Source organism: Larus michahellis, chromosome 8 (genome assembly GCF_964199755.1).
Source record: "Larus michahellis chromosome 8, bLarMic1.1, whole genome shotgun sequence".
NCBI lineage: Eukaryota > Metazoa > Chordata > Aves > Charadriiformes > Laridae > Larus > Larus michahellis.
The window spans coordinates 6,660,176-6,676,882 of NC_133903.1; the positions used below are offsets into that span (position 1 = coordinate 6,660,176).

General features: G+C 45.3%; 1 protein-coding gene across 10 annotated transcripts in view; it reads left to right on the top strand.

Annotated features, from left to right (window-relative positions):
* LMF1 (lipase maturation factor 1) overlaps positions 1 to 16,707 on the top strand; it is a 214,112-nt gene that overhangs the window by 54,439 nt on the left and 142,966 nt on the right. For 8 of the 10 annotated variants that reach the window (XM_074599073.1, XM_074599072.1, XM_074599079.1 and 5 more), the window contains one exon: positions 13,358 to 13,506. In XM_074599073.1, coding sequence (XP_074455174.1) covers positions 13,358 to 13,506 — 149 coding nt within the window. Of the gene's footprint in view, positions 1 to 282; positions 2,408 to 9,129; positions 9,297 to 13,357; positions 13,507 to 16,707 lie in introns of those variants that run through there. The other 2 variants (XM_074599074.1, XM_074599077.1) reach the window with 2 other exon arrangements.

The window sequence follows — 16,707 nt, forward strand, 5'->3', positions numbered from 1 at the left end:
AGTCTAAATTTATATTTCAGATGCATGTTGTAATTGGCTATGTACTCCTGTTATTTTGTAGGTCGTAAGCTGAGCTTTTTTATGCTGGTGTTTGCCATGAGTGGAAGCTGCTCTGGATGACGGCTCCGTGTCTGCATTTCATAGAGGGTGTAAAATATTAAGACAGGCTGAGAAAAGAGCTTAAAGAAATGACCTGAGATCTTAAGACTATTGCAATTATTTTTTTCTCTCCCCTCGCAGAGTATCCTGGTGAAGACTGATGGGTGATTTGATCCTGGTGGGGAATTTCTGTGGCAGAGGGAACAGAAAAGGCAAAATTAGGGCAATGTTTGGGGCTGCCTTATGGCAAAAAAAATTATCTAAAATGTTACAGTTTTGATATGCTGTTTAATAATTGTCATGTTTCTGGGGGGGTTGGGTGGAGAGGTCATCTGAAATCTTGACATCAGGCCTGCATCATTTTAATTAGCTTTTTTTCTGTTTAAGTTGGAAATAGCAGGTTTTGATTCGAGGTGGCTGAGGCTCTGCGACCTGTGCTGGCTGCGTCCTCCGTCCTTCTCCGTCTCTGAAACGGCTTTAAAGGTGTCCAAAGGACACTTTTTGGCTTTTTTTCAAAATGAGTAATGATGGGAAGAACACCAGCTTCTGCGATGGGTGGGTTCTGTTTCTGCTGCTTTGGTAAATTGTCCTTTGTATGTGGCAGCAGATTCGCCAGGGAGGTCGGTCGCGTTGAAGGTTTAATGTTTCCTGCAGACTGATTGATCATCTGAACAGTCACTTACAGATCCATTTGCTGTTGCTGAAAAGAATTATGCTGAAGTATTTCTGATTTCTTTTATTGTTTATAATTCTCAATGTGTTGTATGTTAGTTTAGTTTTTTGAACACTGAATGAAATGGTGTCTGATCTAGTCCCTTTCTTTCTTTGAAGCATTTATATCAACAGGGAGATTTTGGGACTCGGAAGACTTGGCGCATAGTTCAGGTCTCTGACCATCAGCATTTCTGCCTGTTTGTGTGTTTGCTCATCTCTTTGTACTGCGCAGGGAGAGAATGACTTCCTAATGCAGTTGACTTTTTGGCATTTGTCCCGTAATTGCCAAAAAACTGCTGCTTCCTCCTACGTATCCATCAGATCTTTTTAAAATCAGATGGGTTTTGAAAGCAGCTTTTTGATTTCCTGAGATCCGCGTTTGGTCTTCCTTCCTCCTGCTCCCTCTTTCTTCCTTTGTTCTTGGAGGTTAAAGCTGTGGGTGTTGAGGTCCTGTTAGTCATTTTGGCCACTTCTGAGCTCATCGTGTTGAAAAATGCCTGGATTAAACCATTCCTGAATTACAGCAGATTTACATCACTAAAGCTTCGTTAGAGTTAGTTGTGTTGCTTCAGAGTGATGTAGCTGAATGGGGAGTCTTGTTTACTTCTGCTGGGATGGAGAGGATGTCCTGAAGGACACAGCAATATCAATTTTCTTATCTAACTGTAATCCCGAAAAATAGCCTTCACTCCAGGTGGAGTAAATCCCCTTTTAGAATCAGAACATTCATGTTATAGGTACTGTAGTGGTTTTCGTGTGCTGTCTTGTATAAATAGTATCCTGCTTTTGTTTGTGTGTTTGTTTTAAGATTGTCAGTGTAAGAGATGGTGCAGGAATGTCACTGAAAGCTCCGTGTGTGGGTTAAAGCAGTTTCTGGTGTTCGCCACCGCTGAAGGAAATGGGCCCTGCGGTCCTCTCCCTCCTGATGGCTGTTGGCTTGAGCACTGTTGCCGTTTGCTTGGATGAGCGTAGTCGACGGGATCTGGCTGTGCAAACACCGGCTCTCCCCAGGCTCCTGCTCCACAGCTGGTTTGCAGGGCTGATGATGCCTCCTGGGTGTTTGGCGTGTGTGTTCTGTAGGCATCTGATGACGAGTTGTGTGTAACGTGTGTGGGTGAGGGTCTGCTGCACCGAGTGGTCGGACCGTGACCATGGCTGGTGTCTCTGGCCCATGCGCCGATAAGAACAGCCCATTGGAAACCAATGTGCCTTGTCTGCTAGCTAATATGCGAAGTTGTGCTCTCCTTCTCTGGGACTCCTTTTTACTCACAGGACCTGTATATCTTCTTCTGCACCAGGACGGCCTTTCATGTTCAACCTAAAAGTTGGCCATAACCTGCTCATGGTCTTCTCACATCTCTCTGTTGAGATTGCACCTTGGTCATTGCTCCTGTGATCCTGCAGTTGTTGAGGGGTTGGACGGGTATATCTGCCTCGAGGTTAATGAACTATGCAGCCTTTTTTTCCCTCCTCCATATACAAGCTGTACTTTAAAGGCACTACATTCACAAAAAAATTAGGGAGGCAGAGAAAACTTTAAATGAGAGGCCCACTTCAAACTGATGGGGAAGCTGGATGAAGGAGTCATCCCTTGGTGAGTATTTATTGTCTCCTGCAAACATTGATGCTAAAACATGTGCTTGTATGAGGCTAAAATGTGATCTCCCAAGGGCAATGGGAATCTCACATGATACAGCAGGAAAAATTTGTCTAATATGCTTTTTATTTCGAGTCTTGCTTTCTGTCTGCTAGCAAAATAGCTTGCCAGGTGCCTTCATGGTATTGGTTTTAATTTGTTCTTGCTTGAAGTGTACAAGTGGGGAATGATAGTTTTGAAATGGTGAAGAAAGCGGGCTGGTTGAGCTGTTAGGCTCAACGTTGCCATGCTAACCATGTTAACAGCTGATAATGGTTTCTTAAGCTGCCAAAGCAGCCTGAAGATAGATTTAACACCCAACAGACACCTGTTTTTAGCAATTTAGCTCTGCAGGCACATGGCACAGTACTGCAGGGGTCCTGTCCATAAAGAACAGATAAAATGTGTTCAACAGGTTGCTTGAGAAGGTGGAAATTGCTGGCTTTATACTTCATATTAGGGATTTCTTGGTGGAGAATAAGGAGGAGAAGCACAGCAAGAAGGAATATAGCGTGGAAGAGATGAGCACTAAAGGGATTTTTTTAGTATTTTGAACTCAGCTACACCTTCCAAAGCACTTGATGTCTTTCCATCAGTCAAAAGACCCTTATGTCCTTGGTTGCAGTGTCCTCCCAAGGTTCAGAGTGCTTTGCAGGTGGGAATAAGATGCTGATTCTCCCAGGTGCTTGGAGGCTGCTGTTCTATCTCTGAAAGAGCCCACCTGTAGCAAGGCCAGGTTGCAAGAGGACCTTCCCAGAAGTTTTAGACCGAGGTCGGTGTGAGGGTTTCCACTTGCTGATCCGAGAATGACATTGAGTTTCCTGAATGAACGTTTCTGCTCATTCCTGCTGTTTTTTTTCTCCTGCCTCTTCTCTTGGCACAGCGACCACACAAAGTGGAGTGGCCACCAAAGCTGAGCAGAGGGCCAGCCCCAGAGTAGCCAGGGGAGGCCCTGCTGGGAGAGGCAAACTGAACTAGGGAGAGTGTGTTGGCAGCAGCAATGGCCTTCAGGTATATCTTGGGCATGTTGGGGTAGACTTGAACTTCTGACCCAATCAGCTCACGATCAATGCTGGGAGGAAAACATCGATTTTGCTGCAAAAGAGGACTGGAAGCTGAGGTTCATCTGTGTTACTGAGGCATTTGGAGCCACCACTTCAGCCTCCTGAAGCTTTTTGTGACCATTTATTGCAATAAAGGAGCTTTGAGAGAACTCAGTTGCTGAATCGCTGTTGGCCTCATGGAGGAAAGGTGCTGCAAATGCTGGTGCAGGATTTCTGTGTCGACCTCCCTGCGGAGAACAGCGCTGCGTTTGCAGAGCTCTGTATGGACCCGCTCCCAGCTGAGCAAATGGGATGTTTCTACGTGAGGTGGATTTTGGGCTTTTCCAGTGACATAGCAGGAACATGTATAATAACCACTGATTCTTGAACAAACCCGAACTGTTCTGGTTTGGTAGGTGAGGGTTCAGTCTTTGACTTTCTTGTCCTTTGGTTATGTTCTGGTTTTACTTATTTTCTTTTAAGCCAAAACCTCCTGACTCTGTGTGCTTGGCTGTGCCATCATGTATTCTTTTCATGTGATCAGCATGGGTTTCCAGAGAGGAAACTCACCAGAAAACTGGAGCTGGCTTTTAGCTATATTGTGGACTTCAAAGCAATCGGCACAAACGGGATAATTGGAAAGAAAATCCCTTCCATGTTATAATTATTTGTCCCAGGAACCGGAGTTCCTTAGCGATGATACATATTTTCCCTTTTGTTTTCTTAGTGCCATGGGAACCTGGCAGTAGATCATGTCCGCTGGTACGTGCAGTGTATACCTGAACCTCTGCACGGGGGAACGGAGGAATCACAATATTGGATTCAAACCAGTGATCCATCAAGACTTGTTTCCAGCAGTACCAGAGCCAGCTGCTTCAAAGGAAAAACAGAGCGCTCTGCAGTAGGCAGGTTATCGGTTTTGCAGGGAAGGCATCCCTCCGACTCCCGGCAGACAGGGATTGTTCTCTGCCTTCAGGCTTTTTTGTGTCAAGCCTTTAAAGCCGCTTTCTTTTCTTCCGCTGAGAATTCGTTGAGTGGGAACTCGGAGCCCTTGCAGAGCACCCTGCTATGCCCTAATGCAACATGTAGCACCAATACTAAACGGATCCTATCATCAGCTGCCCTTGGCCTCTCCTTTCATTCTCTGTCTGTTCCTGGCTCTGTTCTTCAGTGTCTTGTTCCACAGTCAGTCCTTTCTGTCACTTCTTATTTCATTTACGAAGTTCTCTGTGTGGGACGTAGTTTGTGGACTGTTGCAAGATGTGTAGCTTTTTTTTCTTCCCCAGTCTTTGTCGTCAGCCTAAATCCTGCAAATCTTTGTCTAAATTTATTGATGGCCATCACTGACCCTACTCCTAATAATCTGTTAGGGGAAAATGGGGTGACTTCCCCACTGCAGGAGGTGAGTCCAGAGGAGGTGTTAAACCTGCCGTTGGGTTGCCTTGGAAGCCCAGCACCAACCCAAGCTGTGCCCACGCAGGAGAACAGTGAGAAACCCTGGGAAGCCACTGCCATCTCTTGGCTGTGAAGCACTCCTGATGCTCATTGCCCTCAGCTCACCAAGATCTATGGCACAGGTCTTACAGCGGTTGGCCATGGGAAGATTTTGAGGGATGGCTTGAGATGTTGAGAAGTCCAGTGAGCAAACAGTAGTTGCTGTGGTTGCACATCTCCAGAGACAACACACACCTCACTGACAGGCAGCGATGCATGCATGTTCTCCTTGTCTTGATGGCCATGGTCGAGAGGTGCCACGAGTTCATGCGAACACAGATGAAATTATTTTCGTTACTTTAAGACAGAGTAATTAAATACAGTATATACGGATTCCTCAAAATGACAGCCGCCCACAGAGCTAAAAACAGGAAATCCATTAACTTCGTTATTTAAAAAATAAAATAAAAATCCTCCCAACTGATTCCTCTGTCACTTAAAGTTCTGCATGGAAGGAGGGCTAATTTAACGCTGCATTAACTCACTGTTATCACCCTCCTGTTACCTAAGTAGTTTCTAATGACTACCCTGGAGAGCACTTGGAAGCTTTTAAAAGTTTTTATGCTAAATTTTTTTTTTCTGTGTGGTTTATACTTTAAGAACAAAAGTTATTGATAACATTTTTCCAAATCTTCCAACAACATCAAGAACTATTCTGTTGGCTGCAGAAATGTGAAGTATCACCAGTCTGCTATCTCTTTGGCAAACGAGAAATCTGAAGCATTTAACATAGATGGTATTTGGGAAAAATGGATATGGCAGGGTTTGGCTGTGGGAAGCTAGTTCAGATCTTGGGCTCATTGGTGTTTGGGGCACTAGTGGAGGAGTCGAGTAATCTGTTCTTGCCCAGGACAAGGTGCCAAAGGGAACTCTGTCCTTCATCCCTCTGAGCTTTGGCTTTCATCTCTCTGAAAAGACTCGAGACCCCGTGGGGCAGGCGGCTTGCGAGATGTAGCTCTTTGTTCTGGGATCCGTAAGTGAAAGGCAGGGCCAAACCGAGAAGCAATAAATCATTGTCTTTTCCTCGTTGTCTTTTCCTCAGAGCTGTGGTGGACACATTTCTTCTTTTTTAAGCATCTCTTCTTCCTCTGTCCCAGTTCAGATGTGCTTCTGAGGTCAGCATCTGTTGCACTTGGAATTTTGGTGGGGTTTTTTTTAAGTGACTTCAAAATGAAGCGTTCTTGTTGTTCTGCAGTATTTTCAAGTCTTAAAGTTGAAACTTTCCGCTTTTTAGCGTTTGAAGAGAGCTTTGCTGTGCTCCTACGGTGTGTGCAATGCTAATGCCGGGGCTTGAATATCCCTCTGATAGAAGACCTAAATTATTTCAAAGTTAGGCCTTGCACGTATGCTCTGCCTGGTGATGGAGGAGGTTCAGAACTGCTCTCTGACATTATTAACAGGGTTTTTGTGCTTACAGACTGACTGTGTGACTGCGGAGAGACCTGATCTCTCTATTAGGAATCACCAGGAATCCTGTCCATTGGGAGCCCCGCGAAACTCTTAAAACTTGACAGAAACTTGAACATTTCTTGTATGTGCTCTTTGTGCCTCTACTTTTTACTGATATTTGGAAAGCTAGAGAGCGAGGGGAATGAGTCTGTCCCCCTGATATGTTTGTTGTCCTTCTGGAAGAGGAAAAATGACTGGAAAAGAGGCAGAAAGGGGCAAAATCACAGAGGAAGGACAGCTGCTGGTGATCCCTCATGGAGCACCCAGTGCTTCTGGGGTGCAGAGCACGACTGATCATGGTGTGAACTTCTGCGCAGCGAGTTAAAGCGATTCATTGAATGTTCTCCGCTTTCCAAGGGTTTCCTTCCTCTGTAGACTAAGCTGTTTGCATCTAGCTGTTGCTCTCCGTAAGCCTGGAATGGCACAGTAGAGGATGGATCTTGCTCACTTGGGTTTTTAGTGTTATCTTCAGCACCGTGATGGTCTTCCCCTGCCCTGGCTGCTGAGCCCGCTCCCCTGGCACTTGTCTTCAGCAGAGAGGAGAAACCAGCACGTTTCAACAGGTGGTAGCCGAGCCATGTGAAACTCCTCATGAAAGCCAAACCCAGTTGAAACTGGTGATAATTTTGCCATGGGTTTTAGTGTGGCCAGTATTTCAAGCTGGAGATAAAAAAAGGTGTTTGTAGTTAGCTGGCAAATGTGGTATTTTAACTTACTACAGGACATGTTAGTGAGACACTTTAAAACAATGCAGCTCTTTTTAGGACAGGTAGGAGCTTTGCTTTCCTTTGAAGAAGTTGTTGCCATGAATGGTGAAAGTGGTAATGATTTACAGAGTATTTTGGTTTTTTAAAAAAATAAAAAATAAGGAAAAAGTAGAAACCTTTATTTTCCATGGGTGGGCTTTTTTGGGTTTTCTTTTTTGGGATTTATCTTTCATAGTTGGAAAAGAGGGCTAGGTTTGACCCGACTCTTCTCGTTTGAGGCAATAGGTACTTATTAAAAGAAGTATTGATGTATCAGTACAGTTCTGAGCATTTTCTAATCTGATCTGTGTTTCTGCAAGTGGGAGATGAGTATGGATGGCAGGGTGGAGGAGGAGACTGGAAGTGGGAAGGTGATAGGGATGAGAGGTGGGTGCAGAAGCGAAGAGCAGCCCAGTGCCTGTGGGAGCACACCGGCGGGTAAACACCTAATTGCGAGCGTATTGCTCGCTGCCAGACACGGGTTGCCCCGCTTGGAACCATGCATGGTAGTTGCAATGAGTATTTGCAGACTAAAGTCCTTGGTCAGAATATCCCGTAGTCATCAGTGTAACTCATACTGTTTTCAACAGGTGTTTTAACGCTATAGCTGAAATTATATCATACTAAATTTCAGGGAGGTAAGGAGGAGAGGCTCAGGAGCAGTTAATCTAATTCCAGTATAAGTCAGTCCGTATTGGGTATCTCCCTTGCTTTGGCTGCCGGGGCGCCTGACACACAATATTCATAGGGAGACAGCTGCAGTGTCCGCTCCCCAGCTCCTCTGCGCTGGCCGCAGAGAGCTGTAAAATGCGTGGACATTGTAGAAGCATTTGTCTGTGCCATGCAAACATGCTCCCTATAAATTTTATGTGTATACATGTATACATGAAGAGAGACGGTTTGCTATTTCACCTTATCCCATATTTTAGGAAGGGGAATTAATACAAACAAATGATCTGAGCTATTTCTACCATAGCTAGGACCGGGTTCTGATTTTGGACGGATGATTTTTTTTCTCAGAAAAATAGATTAATTGAAAATAAGTATCTTCATTATCTTTGTACCTGACCGTTTTGTATTTAGTTCTGAAAGCTTTCTGCCCTTCTCTGCCTCGTTGCTTTCTCCCCGACTGTCCGTGTAAACAGAGAACTGGTTTGGGATGCGGAAGGCTGAAGGTGCTGGGTGGGAAGGGGTTGCACTGGTTTTCCTCTGTAGCCATGGACAAGCTGCGATAACTTGGCTGTTTTTTTCATCAGGTATTTGATGCTAAATAATAAAGATGAAAATTGGAAACCTTAATGTTATAATGCTATATAATCTATATTCCATTAGAAATAATACTCTCTATAGGGAGCCATAATGGGGCTGCTTTGGACTTTTCTGGAGACCGTTCATACCAAACTGACTTTTTTTTTTTAAATGTTAAACACCAGTAATGTTTTCTACAGTGCATCAGGTGTTCCTGCCAATGTGTACGGTCTCTGCCGAAGGATGCAGTGAGAACGCGCCGTGTCGGCGCTCGCAGTTCCTCTTTCAAGCAGCAAATGGGTTTTGACTCTAGAGATCACTTGACGTTGAGCTAAATTTCCTAGCTGAAAATTTAAACTATTGGAGGTTTTATATAATTTTGCAGAAGAAAAACATTTGAAAACCCTAAAAGGAAAATGAGAAAGCTTTTTTTTGTTTTGTTTTGTTTTTGTTGTTGCTTCCTCTACTTCCCTGTCTTTCCTGTCCCCCCCCACCGACACATCCTCCCAGCTTCTCCTCCTCCCCTGCCCCAGCAGAGACCTCTAGAAAATGCCAAACTATGGAATTTGCTGCATCAAGTTCGGAGCATGTAACAAACATTCAAAACGCGTGTGGGGCAAGTGCAGCCGCTATTGGCAGTTTATTTTATTTCAATTTTTTTTTTCCCCCCAAAAAAAAAAAACACCCACCCCGTGGCTCCCTCTCCGGCTGCGCGGGAGATAACAATGGGGCGCTTTGTGCCGCTCTGCAGCTGCTGAAATTTGACTAGATCCAACTGAAGAAAACAGGAGCAGGTGGGTCAACAACGTGACCCTTTCGTTCCCAGCAGTATCAGTGTGCGCCGGGGCCGGAGGGACCGGAGCGGAGGTGAGCCCCGAGATTTAGCCCAGGCAATGAGGTTGTGTTGGTTGGTGCTTTGAGGATGGGAACTGCCTTTCTGAGATAGCCTCGCTGCCTCTAAATATCATGGGGGTTGCTGCCTTTTAGAAAATGGGTTTCACTCCAAAAACGCTAGGATTGGGAAATGTCACTGTATGTGATAAACTGGCATTGTTACAGACCAGAAATCTTTGCTTCATTACCAGTGCTTTGATTCCCATGTTGCCGCTAGTTTCTTGGTTTGTGTCATGCACCATAGCTGCCACATGGACGCTCCTAAAGCACCAGATGCCTGGTGCCTGGCCTCCCCTTCCACAGCCCCAAAGTGGGGGATCATTTGGTTCCCCCTCTAGCTCCCCCCAGGTCACAGAGATGAGTTCCTTCATATCCATGATTTTGCGGTGCTACAACTGTCCTAAAAACTGTCGAGGGTGGGAATTTCTGCAGCTTGGAGGAGGGTTCGGTGTGTCGTTCCCAGTACGTTTGGTAGAAATGGAGGATGCTCCTTTGCCTGGCACTGCCACCTCAGCAAACACATCTCATCGGCACTGCCCACGTAATAGCAAGAAGAGGACGATAAGGATACAGAGAAACACATTTAAGGTCTTCCCTGCCAAGGTGGATGACTTGGTTGATTCCTGGTAGTTGTCACGGTGTGTTTGGGCTTTGTGAGCCTCAGAAGTGATGTTAAAAGGTGGCAATGCTCATTTCAGCGGTGTTCAGCAGACACATGGTTACAGCCTCAAACCTGTCTAAGATTGCAAGGGATTTTGAGGCTGAGGTTTTTAAGGGGTAGACGAGAACAACTGTAAGTCAGCAGTTAGAAATGCAAGGTTTGCGTTGATGGATCTTGTAATCTTGCTTTCTAATATCAACTTACAATAAAGCAAATGTGAGATGGAGCAGAGCTCCCCCCGTTTACGCTGTACTGTGGATACAGTTGTGGTGTTGAACAACGTGTGCGCGTCCTTGAAAGCCTTCATGATTTTGCTGTAATTTTTAGCAGAAAATATGACACGTGTAGCATTCTGGATAATCCTACCATCGCAAGCACTTGCAGAAATGGAATAGCATCAAGCAGTACTTTGCACGTGGTGAAGCCTGTAAGAGGAATAACCAGCTATAGTGAGGATGAGATCCATGCCAAGCAGAAAGCAGTCGGGAGCGGGAGGGCGGCCGCAGGGAAGGGTTCAGGGCGAGGAGCTGCTTGGGGTGGAAGGAAGATGAATGGAGGCTGGAGAGGAGATTCCACCGCCGAGGGCAGGGTATGTGACTGTTTGGGTGATGTGTGCTAGTAGGGAAAATTGATCTGCATGACCACATTACCAGCTGTGGAGACTCAGTCCATCAGGAAGAGGGTTGTTAATAAATCAGAGGCTCTCCGTGCATATCTGCATCTTAAACTTAGATTTTTAGCAGGAACTTGCTGTGATCTGATATGAAGGTCAGTAGCAGAGCAAAGTACAGCACAGCACCTCATCAGCGCTGGCAAATCTGCCTGTTGCCATCGATGGGTGCCGGAGCTGGACAAGATTTAGCCGCAAGCCGAGGAGGTTTAGACGGAGACTTGTGAAACAGTGCTGTGACCGTAGTTTGTCCTTGGCTGCGCTTGCAGTTAAACCCTGTTTGGTGCCGGTTTAGCTGCGCCCGCTGCCAGCCCCCCTTGTCAGCAGCGGGTAATTTAAGAGGTTTCTCCCAACAGCTGGCAGCACTGTTTGCTCCGGTCCTTCCCTCCCGCTGCCGCGCTGGGCTGTCCCCCACGCTGGCACGCTTCGCGTCGGATTAATGCTGTTGGACTGGCAGCCGGGTGGTGGCGGTGCCAGGATTCAAACTTGTTGCTTTGGAACAAGAAGCACAGGTGCAGGCTGAACTCATGATCCTCGGAGGCCAGCACATACCGGGAAAGCTTCGGCTTCGCTTCGGACACACGTGCGCTCTTGCACGTGTCGCCCTGTGCTGGATGCACGCTCCTGTAACCCATTTAACGCACAAGAAATGTGTCACGCGGGATTGTGCAATCCTTTGGTGCCCCTTCCCTCCGCACACGCATACACCTCCTGAGGAGTTCGGTTTAAAAATAAAATTAAAAAAAAAAAAAAAAAAGCCACTGCGTGCTGCTCGGTGAGAGGCGATGCTGCTCTCGAAGGGAAGCACAGACGGAGGGATGTAAAGGCCGTTTGGAGATGGAGAGGCGTCCGCCTTCCTGCTCAGCCATCCAGCGCGCATCCTATACGTCTGCAGGGGAACACAGTGATTAACATATGAAAACGCTGATAACAGTGGGATTCTTGTGCAGGCAGAAACGAAGGAGATATACTACCATTTTGGTGCCAGTTAGACCCATAACTGCTATTTGTGGCTGGGTTTAGTAACAATTAACCTTTCACATTTTGTATTAGCCTTTGCTTTCCTGGTGCAGCTGCTTTTATAACAATATACTTCGCTTCTCCTCTCAGAAGCGCTAACTTTGGCAGTTGGGGTATCTGTTCTAGAAGCCACAGGATGTATGGAGGGAGAATGTGGATTTTTTTAATAGCTATTTGATGTATAAGAATCTTACTGAGAAAAAGAAAATTGCATTTTGATTTGGGGGACCTTGTGCATATTAAGATTAAAAAAAGGAGATTGTGTGGCTGCTACTCAAAATATTTTAAAGCAAATTCAGTGTAGTTTTGCTTGTGTGACAACATCAAATCAGGGGTTTGAAAAATCTCGACCTGGGGTGCGATCGGGTGTCTCAGACTGGAGCTGGAAGAAATTAATGCCTTTGGTAGGTGTTTCCTGGCCTGTTTGGGCTGGGTGAAGGGAGGTGTTATGGACCAAACTGTTGCTGCCATTTGAAAACTAGTGAAATGCCAGGGGGGGTCTTGGGAAGGAATGTGGCAACAGGTGACCCATGGGCACTATCTGGTTTAATCTGTGTAGACATCTAGATGGGAATACCAGCGTCTTAAATGGCTCCAATGAGGCTGCTGAGTTTTCAGGAATTGTCCCCACTAGTGTGCCATTTAGTGCCTTTTTTTTCTTTTTTTTAATGGCTTCAGACTGCAATTGTATCTCACAGAAGTATTTGAACATAGAAGTGTGTAATTGCAGATAGGACAAAGTTGGGAGAAATTTGGTTTTGGCATCACTATATTGTTATTAAAAATGTAGTGGAGGTTGGTCTTCACCTGTCAAAACAGAACTGCTGTGTTCTGGCTCTTCCGGAATAATCATTTCAATATTTATACTTTACGCTGCGCTGCAAAAAGAAAATGCAAAATGTAGATTTGCATGAAGCAGGTTATAGTCTGCCTTCTCCAAAGCAGCTGGTATCGCAGGTAACAGGTTGACTGTGTGGTTATAAGGCTGTGCTTTGGTCTCGGCTCTACTGGTATTCAATCCAGAGTAATTTTGCGAAATCCAGCAATGTGTAAAACTGGCTCGATGGACGATTTGGACATTTTTCGTTACGATTTTTCTTTGCGGTTAAAAAAAATTCAAAGCTTCTGATTGCATGTTAACGTTGATGATGAGTAAGACTTAATGTGATTTTTAATCATTGTCTTTTGAAGATAAAGACTGCCCCATTTTGGCACAAATCCAGTAAAATCAGTGGGATGGTTTGCAATCGCTCGGTTGGTCCATGACCTGCAGGAATCAGTTGTGTGCCTGGATCACCTTGCCAATACCCAAGGCACTTAAATCGCATTTTCCTTTGCTTCATAGAAGTTCTTTTTTTTTTTTTTCCTCTTGCTTTATGCTGCATAAAATAACCACGTAAACAACAAAAGTGTCAGTGTGTGGTCTTGGAGAACAACACCGCAACCCGATGCACCAAACATAGATGTCCATCGTTCACACTGTAGCTTAAAGCATCTGAATTCCCAGTGTGTGTGATGTGTGTGTTAGGACAAAGTTGGTACCTAAGTTCCCCTGAATTAAACTTAAAAAGCGTTACACGTTGTTTTTTTTCTTCTTGGGTGTTTCAAATTTGTGAAAGGATAACTTACAGGACTTGTGCAACAACTATTTTCTTTTCCATTTTGCACATGTTGGCACTACAGGATGGGAATCACAGCTCCTGGAAACAGGGTTCCTGGGGATATTTCTCTGCCCGCTCTGGACCCTCTCCCGCCTGCCCCGGCACACTCCTCCTTCCAGCATCGTCATCTGGGGCTTCCGGTGGCTGATTTTCAGGATCATGCTTGGAGCGGTAAGTGGGACTTCACATTTTTGCTTTTCTGAGGAGTGTCTCATCCTAGCAGAAAACCTGCCCTTGGTCCAGCACATTGGAGTCCTCTTGTTAAGGAATTTTTCTGGTTACAAGGAAGGAGCACGTAGGAGGAAATGCTTCACGCTGTGGTTCACGAAATCTTTCAACTTACTATTAGGGTTTATTTTAAGGAGGACAAACATAGGACTAAGAATATCTGTGTTGATATCTTGGTGCTGCTCTTGTGACTGGCTCTTGAAAAGGAATAAAAGTGAAGTTTGACAGTTGGGCATTGTGGCTTTTTTATAAGATGGTTGGAGTCCAGTGGGTAATTCCCAGGAGCTTTACCCCGAGTTATTTTTTCGTTGTGCGTGCTTTACTAAAATGTCATTCTCTGCTCTGTGTTTTCAAAGAGAACAATTGCTGCGTTACTGTCCCAGTGCCAGTGGAAATTCCCAGGTAGCTTGTAAAAGAATCCATCAGGAACTGACACATCTTTGTTAAAATAAAGGTGTGGTGGGGGCGTTCTCCTGTCATCTTGATACACATTTTGGACAATTCAAAATATCCCAAAACTTTAAGCTAAGGATCATGACTCTAGAAGGTGATTGTGTGCACACGGGACATTCCTGTGTCCGTTTGCTCTAAAATCCTTCTTTTACCCCAGCTCTTAAAGTGCTTGAATCTGTAGTTGAGCTCAATAAGCTCTTAATTATCCTCCTGCTCTTAAAAAAATAAAATACAAGCTTTTTTGCGGTAACCTTAGTGTTACCTGTTTTCAAGACAACTTTGGTGGTGGAGAATGTGTTATCGCGGTAGATGTTCTTGGAAAATGTGTGCTGTACGCTTGTCGCATTGAAGGGTGGCTTCCCAGCCCGTGGCAGTTCAGCAAATTCATCTTGAAAGAGCAGAAAACTTTGCTTTTTCGCATGTGAAGTGCAAGTGGTATTTCAAAACCCACTCTCTGATGTTGCATTCATTTCTTTGCCATAGCTAATGTGTAGCATTGCCAAATTTTGCTCTGCTTTGTGAAGCTGCGATTCTTGCTCCTTATTGACTAAGTAGATGTGGTCCTGCTGCGGGGCAATACAGATGGGTAAAATGACTCCTGAAGGTCCACTCCAGCACGTCATTCTATGACCCTGTAGAATATCTGCATGTGTAGATAATCCCATAGATTTTTAATGCAACTGCTGGTTGAAAATATTGAGTAAGGGTTTATGGGACGAAGTCACCTTTGTAATGCTTTTTAAATGCCATAAAGCTTTTGGTTGGAGTTCAGGTGAATGATGCTGTTGTAGCATCCTGCCATACCCTGGGATGGAGGCTACTGGATGCATCTGTCATTGCAACTTTACTTTAAATTATAGAAATCCAGTCTTTTAGGAAGCCGGACTCTCTATGCAGAGAGGGGGTCTTGTTGGACATTCCCCAGGATAGGAGTGGGAGATGGAGCTAATGGGAAGATCTCCATTCTGGGCTGAGCACACAATTTCAGGATGCTCATGGCAAACAAGCTGTTGTGGTTAGGTTGGTAAATGCACAATTATTTAGGCTCTTGTGATCTGTTTTGTGGAGGCTTTTCCTGGGACAGCTGGGAAATTGCTGTTAGAAAAAAAAAAAACCTGGAATGGTTCTTGTCTCTGCTTCACCCCAAACTGGGACACAGCTAACTTTCTGTTCAGTGAGAGGCTCTTCCTTATCCTTGTGCCTGTGGCAACCAGGGCCAGCTGAGGTGGTTGTTTACCCCATGGAGGGATCGCACCTGTGAGGAGGGTGGACAGGTCAGGTAGCCCAAACTGACCAATCGGGTGCTCCATCCCAGCTGCCATGCTCTGTGTAAAAGCTGAGGGATCAAAGGGGTTGGGTTGGCTCATCTCCAATGGCGGCTGCGTCTCCAGTGGCTCTCTTTCTTTGATGACTGATGCCCAAGGAGTACCCCGTCAGCTCATCTGCCTTTTGATCCCAGTCAATGTGGTCCAGTTCCCATTTGTCACTGAGTCCGGTCTGGAACTTCCCCAGTGCCTGCCTGCCAGTGCCCTGTGAGCTTGCTATGGTGTTGTGTATATTTCTGTGTATTGTATCTATTTCGTTGTTTCTTTTTTATTTTATTATTAATGCTTCTTTAAAGTAGTTTAGTTTTTTTCTAAACTCACAAATCTCTCTCTTCTTCCTCTCCTTGGAGTGAGAGGTGTGGGAGAGCGTCTGTTGTCTTGTCGTTGGCCAACCTGACCCAAACCACGACATTAGCAAAACTGCTGGTAGGAAAGGAATCAAAATGGGAGCTTTTGCGAAGTTGTTGGTGCCGTTTATGGGAAACGGATGTTGGAAGGGAAGTGTGATAGCCAAGTTAAGTGCAGTGTATGGTTTTGGGAGAGAATAATGGAAGATAATCCTTAAAAATGGCCTGCCTTAAACAACAGTTTGTAAATCTGTGTGTGGACTCTTCTGCAGCATCAGAGTCCATAGGCTGGAGAAGCAGTCGGGGAGCTTCAGGGCTGGCACCGCAGCAGGCTCTTGCTGCACAGAGGCACTGTCCTCAGAGCATCAGGGCTGGGTCTGTGACTTACTGCTCACTGGCACTTCTGCATGAGAGGACCTGTTGACTTGCTGCTGGCTCTGTACAGAGCTCCTCAGGGACGATAATTTGCAATCCACGTGAACATCACACGATGATGAGATGTGATCCTCCATGCAGTTGATACAAGAGGTATGAAGGGTGTGGTGTTGGTCTACTGAGAACAGTTCTGTTGAAACTTTTTTGGATGAGAAATTAGGGGTGGTTTTGGTATTAATTTTTTTGTGAGAAAATGTGTGTTGTTCTTGATGCTCTCCCATTTCTCGTTTGGCCATCACGTTGACCTGGTTAAAATTGAGATCTTTCAAAGTTAGCTGTAGAGGGTCCCATTTGCATCTGTCCTCAAGCTGGCTGGAGCCGTGTGTCTCCAAGTGCCAGGATTGGTGTGGGGAGGTCACAGTCCCAAGGGCAGCTGCTCTCTGCCTGAGGAAGGATTTCTACAAGCTTAAAGCAGCACTTAAAACTTAACACAGCAGCCACCATTGCGGCATGTTTTTTACAGTAGTTCTCAAGTATTTTAAGCAACTGTTTAGGGAACACAGTTGAAAGCTGCTAACCTGACAAAAATACCCGTCTACCTTTTATTACAAATTAAATTTCCTGCCCAGTCCTTTAAGCACAGA